The sequence below is a fragment of the Drosophila simulans genome, chromosome 3L (genome assembly GCF_016746395.2).
Source record: "Drosophila simulans strain w501 chromosome 3L, Prin_Dsim_3.1, whole genome shotgun sequence".
Classification (NCBI taxonomy): domain Eukaryota; kingdom Metazoa; phylum Arthropoda; class Insecta; order Diptera; family Drosophilidae; genus Drosophila; species Drosophila simulans.
In genome coordinates, this window is record NC_052522.2 from 13,946,361 (window position 1) to 13,952,971 (window position 6,611).

Sequence of the window (6,611 nt, forward strand, 5' to 3'; positions counted from 1 at the left end):
TGTTTTTAAGCCTTATCCGTATGACTCACTCAATCCAGTTGAGAATATTATGTTAATGGTCTTATGAATATTCAAATTCGTTATTAATTTCGTTGATAATTTTGATGCATGCTCAGAGCACGACCCTGTATAATCTAAAAGATTATGAAAAATACAGACACAAATTCGAATTTAAATATGATAATCCAATTATGGAGAATAAAATATAATCAGCTGAGAATTTAAATCACATATAGCTTGGGCATATATTTAAAGTAAATTTATAAGGTAACTGTAAAACGTGGTAAACTGGCTCTAAGAAAATGCGAAATGCATTCTGTTTATAGTTTTGTTTAGGTATATATATTAGGTATCTTGGTCTGCTTCCAATCAAAATTCCAGTATTCCAGATTCCAGTATAGGCAAAATAGCTGCCAAAAACTCCAACTCTACTTATGAGTTTTAATGTGATTATATTTGGTTGAGAATCAAATCATCATCTTTTGGGGGATTTCATTTTAAAAACCAATTGCCAGTTTCCAATCTTCCTTCCAAGCTGTAAATTTTTTGAAATATAATAAACAGGTTTTCAAATTTGGTTTTCTCAAATCATTTTGTTTTTATTCATTTTTAAATGTCTTTGTTTTGTGTTGGCCTTCGTGAACCATTATTCGCTTAGATGATAACTTTTACAATACAATTAATAATACAATAATACATTGATGTACGTTCTTTCCTCGCATTTGGGGCTACACTGAGACTATAACGAATAGTTGCAGGGATATTTACAATTTGAGAGGGTTAGACAATTAAAACTATAAGCTACATTTTAGGTAGGTGCTGATGCGAAAAAAAACAACAAGAAGGAGGCGCTCGCTCAATGCTTAAAACTAAATAAAATTAATTTACAATTAGGTTTTTCTTTTTTCATTTTCTTTGCGGTATAGTGAGTGCGCTAAATAAATTATAATTTTTAGTTTGTGTATTGGCTAGGAATGTTTTGTGTGTTCTTTCCTTACTCTCTAGATCTGAAGTGCGCGAAGATTGTACTAGAATTAAGCGGAGTGGTTTGGAGGATTGGCTTACTTAGAGCTTTTGAAGATTTAAAACCAGTGGATCACTTTGGGAATGCGTCAACAATTGTACTCTACTCTGTACTCTACCCTAAAACTCGGCTCTAATAGAGCACCGGAACCGGTCGCCTCAGGGCGCTGTCCATGGAACCATCCATGCCATTTGGCGTGATGGTTCCGGGCGAAGATCCCGGCGAGGAGGTAGACGAGGATGGGTAGAGTCCAGCGGCATTGGCGGAGTGTGCGGCGTACAGCGAAGGTGCCGAGATGCCGGAATAAATGCCCGAGTAGAAGCTGCTCAGCGAGGTGGGCGGCAATTGGGGCGGGGCTTGTCCTTGCTGCTGACCCTGATTGTTGACCGCCGCCGCCGCCGCTGCCTGGGATTGATGCAATTTCGATAGAGCCAGTGGGTCAAATCCACCGAAGTACGGCACTGGATAGCCCTGATCCAGATGGTGTGAGGGTGCGAAGTATGGCGGCAGTTGATGGAAGGGATTGTAGCCTCCGGCTCCAGCTCCCGGTCCAGCTCCCAACTTCTGTTGACCCATGCCGCCGGCCTGCATCTGCAGTCCACCCTGCGGTCCAGCGGTCAGTGGGTTCTTGGGCTTGCGGCGTGGCCGGTACTTGTAGTCCGGGTGCTCCTTCATGTGCAGAGCCCTCAAGCGCTTGGCCTCATCGATGAATGGTCGTTTCTCCGACTCGGCCAGCAACTTCCACTCGGCACCCAGGCGCTTGGAGATCTCAGAGTTGTGCATCTTGGGGTTATCCTTGGCGATCTGACGACGCTGCAGACGGGACCAGACCATGAACGCGTTCATTGGACGCTTGATGTGACCCTCCTGTCCCGGCGATGTGGCCAGGCTGTGCATGCCGGCGGACTGATGACCCGAACTGGAGTTAAGACCACTGCCATTGCTGCCCAGGCTGCTCTGGCTACCCAGACTGCCGGCGGATCCGATGGAACTGTTGGGCGACAAGGTCTGTTGGGCGGAGACCGCCTGGTGCATGTGGTGCGGGGTCATGTGACTGGACATGTGGTGACCCATGCCCGAGGATCCGTTTACACCCTGGCCGGCGGGTCCATTGGGCGATCCGCCCATGGCTGCCAGGCTTTGGGAGTAGTGCAGCACACGCTTGATATCCATGTCCATGCCGGGACTCAGCTGGAGCTGACTTTGCTGTGCGTAGTCCTCCAAGCCTTGGGCCTGACCCAAATGGAAACCGTAGTTGGGGTGTGTCGATAAGGTGGCCATTCCAGCTATTTTGAACACTTTGTTTAACTTTCGCTTCTTTCAAGATCAACACTTCACTTTCTAGAACACAATGTGTCTGTGGTTCAACTGTGATTTCTCAGATTTTTTCTTTGTCTCTATGTCAATTACTGTCTTGCTTTTGCTTCTGCTTTGCTCTTGCTTTGCTTCTGCTCGGATCGACTGCTTTTTTGTGACTGATTTCAGTAGTGTTTCAGTGCGGCCTACACGACTGCAGCCAAATCCCGTTTCTCTCGGAAGAGAGTTGAGCACGAAGTGCGAGCAACCCTCGCACCATTACCTTTACCTAAGCCATGTGGGTGCGAGCGGGACAGAGGCTGGGCTTCTTACCTGGGAGAGAGCTGCGCCGTCGTCGCGCTCTCACTCACACATAGCGCCTTCTCTCTTTCGTTTTGCGGCCCATTGTTCCACTGGCTTTGTTCCATTGGCTCCTTTATATCGGTTATAGTTGTTCGCCCATTGAGGGGTGTGTTCAATAGAGGAGCTCAATAGAGCCAAAAGCCAGGCAGCTCTCGTTCGGCTGTGCTTCGTGTTATTCGATTTAGCGACCCCATTCCTGTGGGGCAGGGGGAGCTCAAAGTACAGAGCGAGAGAGAGAAAGAGAGCAAGAGCGAGCGCGGGAGCACATTGATTTTCGCACAGTGGGCACACAATTTCCGTTATTGTTTGCACGGCGGCGTTGCACTTCCGCATCTCCTATGCAGCTAGAACGAGAAAGGGAGAGAGCAAAACTCTCTCCCCGCGTATGTGTGTGCGTGTTTGTTGGGCCAATCACAATGGGTCTTTGGTGTGAATTTTTGTCCATTGTGGGTGTCTGTGTTCTGCTATATACCGTTCTCTATGTGTACTCTGTAGTCGGTACTATGTGTGTGTGTGAAAGGACTTTTTAGTTTGTGAAAAGGACATGGAAACACGCTTTCCATTCTCTTGCCCCGCTCTCCATTCTCGCATTCTTTCATTTCGCTCGCCATTCTTCTCCATTCTTTTCCGTTCCCTTTTTGCCACTTCTTCCTGGCCGCTCCAGAAAGGATATTACTGCAATTATTTACTTATTTGGCCATAGAAAGAATCCCACAAAGGAGCCAGTGGAAGTGAGGCAAATCTTCACCCAGATGCATGTAGAACGGTCCTCTGTGCTTTATTATAATAAAGATGTTTTAGCCAGCTTTTCTTTTTGGTTTCTCAAATAAGCAGTAGCAAGAGAAAAGAAACCTTTTAATGTTGATTGAAAGGACAAAGGCAATCGAATAATTCACAATTAAATTTACCGCAAACTAATGTTTTTTCCTCATTTATCCATTCATTCGTAACTAAAAGGGTTTGCTAACTAATAATACTGCTTTAAAAAACAACATTTTGACCCCAAAAGCCGTTGTTTTAATAAAAATGTTTCTTTTAGGAATAAGGTTGCTATATTCTGTTATACTTTTAAAAACTCCATAACCCCAAAAGTAAAACCCTCACATTCTCCCCTTTGAGCATATATCCGACCCTTCTCTTTCCCTTTCTCCTGCTCATGCACCCACACACCGATGCACCAAAGCTTAGTGCAATTTCCAATTGCATTTACAAAGCTCTTATACCTGGCCCATAGCGTAAGAGCATAAAAAGCTTTCAGCGTTCGCAACGTTTCCTTTGTGTCTGCTTTCCCCAAAAAAGGAAGAAAGGACAACGAAGAACGGCAACAACAACGAATCTCAAATAATAATGAAAGCAAAAACTGTTGTACGTTGTGTAATGGAAAAAGTTTTGTCCGCGTCACATTTTTCTTGCCGAGTTTTCAGCATTTCACTTAGCAGACGAGGACACTAAGTGAGTGATAATAGCACACAGTGTAAGATGAATGCAGGATCCTGTTTCCTAAAATCGCTCCACCCAAATGCGGTATAAATAATTGTTACATTTGTAATACAATTTATGATGATTTCGTTATTTTATCTAACTGAATATAGGGACAAGCAAAACATTCTTTTAGAATCCAGTTAAAATAAGTGCAAACTTTATAGCAAATCAGGAAATACAATTTAAAGTTTAATAAATATACTCTTAATGTGCTTTTCTACCCAATTTAATTAATAAATAAGCTAGATTTTCTTTATGAACTATCTTCATATGATGCATTTTAAATTTAAATTTTGCAGAATTCTGTTCATATTAGTGGAAGTTGGGGACTATTTCATGAAAAACCTCTCATACTCGTAGTTGGATAAATTTACTCTAAACGTGTTTTCTTCCTAATTTAATAATTACTAAAGCTAATATAAGGTTTTCTTTCTTTTTATAATGCAAATATCTGATAAAAATCTATCAGTATGAATACAGTGTCACAGTGCAGTTGAAAATGAAATAAATGTATATTTAATTTGATCGCATAATGGCAGGTGAGAGATGAGTCAAGTTGTGCCGTGATTACTATTATTCCAATACAATATTAACCATTATCCTGTCGCCAGAAATCACCCTCACCGCTTAACCCATTCGAAATTCACCGATTCTCGGCGGTGAAAGAGAAAGACTCGCGTTTTATTGTTTGTTCCTGCATTGTTGTTGTTTTTGACTGTTGATTGTTGTTGTTTTCATTCAATTGTCATTTGGGGAGCTGGTTTCATTTTTATTTTTTTGTATTCCGCAAATATAATTTTTGTCATTCATTCTTTTTTAATTAAATTCAGGAACAATCGCGCAAATGTGAGACTTGACAATGTCCAGAATGGATTCAATGATAATGGCAAAAATAAAACGAATATAAAAGGCAAATGAGGTTACATTCCCAGTATTGTTCAGTTGATTGAATCGTTCAATTATTGATATGGCATATATATCGTATACATTATAGTATCATTTTTGCAAGTTATATATGATTTTTCCCCTCATTTCGAGTTATATAATTCAGTTTGCCTCGCATCTGGCGTCGGCAGTTGGAAAATGAATCGTTTTGACTGAATTTTCTCACGTTTTCGGATTGGCCTTTGTTCATTTTGCATTTCCATTTTCCACCCACTAGAGTTCTTCTTTGATTTTCCCTGCTTCCTGACGTACGTGTCCATTTGATCGCCTCACAGATTTTGGCGCTTTTCACATGTCATTCCAGTTAAGAGCATTTTTGGCATGCTCACGAATTTCCCTTTCTCTGCTTTGAATTTCTGGTACCTTCTTAGATTCGCTTTGATTTGGAGAAATGAAAAATTATAGCGCATTTATCGTTTGATGTTCATAGAATGTGGAAAGTTAGGGGATGGCAGGTCCAGCTAGGGATAATGAAATCATTTTTGTGGAAAAACTTGCATAAGATGAAACTAGATTTCGTTTCGAAAAAATTCGAACGAACAGTAATGATATTATTATGGCACTTTAGATAAAGTGTTAAATAAAATTTACTCACAGAAATGATTTTATAACATTTTCTTACAAGGTTCTTATAAAATCTCATCCCACCCGCTTTACATGTACGGGCGTGATTATGCGACAAGAAATGGCCAAATTGTCTCAGGAATTTCTCCTCTCCGCTCATCCCAAGCTCAGACCATTAGGGAAACAAAACGAGCCATTCTTCCAAGGATACTCTAAGGAAGAACTCTATAGAAATGGAAGGACGCCCACATGTGCTGTCGACTTCCGTTTCGGCTTCACCTGATGCAAACCGGTTCCACTTCTGTCATGGATGTTGCACAATTCCTGCAACTTTTGTATCCGTTTTGTGCATCCTTTGTTTTGCCCCGTTTCTGGGGAACTGGAGGAAAACAGTCTAGCTGTTTGTATAGAAAACTATTTCCGGGATCAGTTATTGTCATCAGTATTGTTTCCAAATCGCTGATAATATTTCGCAATATCATCCCAGGAAAAACAATCAAGTCACCTTTTTTCCGAACAACTTGCGGTGTTTGCTAAAAGGATAATTGGTGTGAAAAACATGTGTAAGCCCGCATCGAGCTATTCTGTTCAGCCCTGGTTGAATGTGGGAAAATGCGATGCAAATCCAATTGTCGGAGCTGTCAGAGCGTAGGTCTTCGATGGCCACTCATAATCCTTGCTCGATTAGAGTTCATTACGCTGCCAGGTCCTAGATGTCATAACAGATTAACCGAGAAACCTTAACACATCTCCCCCACCACCTCCTCCGTCCGCATTGTTCCTAACCCTTCCTCGCCGACTCCATCATCCAGCCACTTGGACTAAACGATGTTAATTTCTTAAACGAAGTTCGAGTGGCGGTCCGGTGGGGTTAACTTACGACTTGGGCCTGGGATCTCGTCTTGAGGCCTTTTTCACTCGTTTGTAATCGAAACGA

The 6,611-nt window shown here is 42.0% G+C and overlaps 1 protein-coding gene across 1 annotated transcript; it reads right to left on the reverse strand.

The window, feature by feature from the left end:
• Positions 1-573: 573 nt before the first annotated feature.
• LOC27206229 (SOX domain-containing protein dichaete) lies at positions 574-2,536 on the reverse strand. The gene has a single exon (XM_016169569.3). It carries the CDS (start codon positions 2,303-2,305, stop codon positions 1,157-1,159), a length of 1,149 nt encoding a protein of 382 aa, XP_016031823.1. The 5' UTR covers positions 2,306-2,536; the 3' UTR covers positions 574-1,156.
• Positions 2,537-6,611: the final 4,075 nt, after the last annotated feature.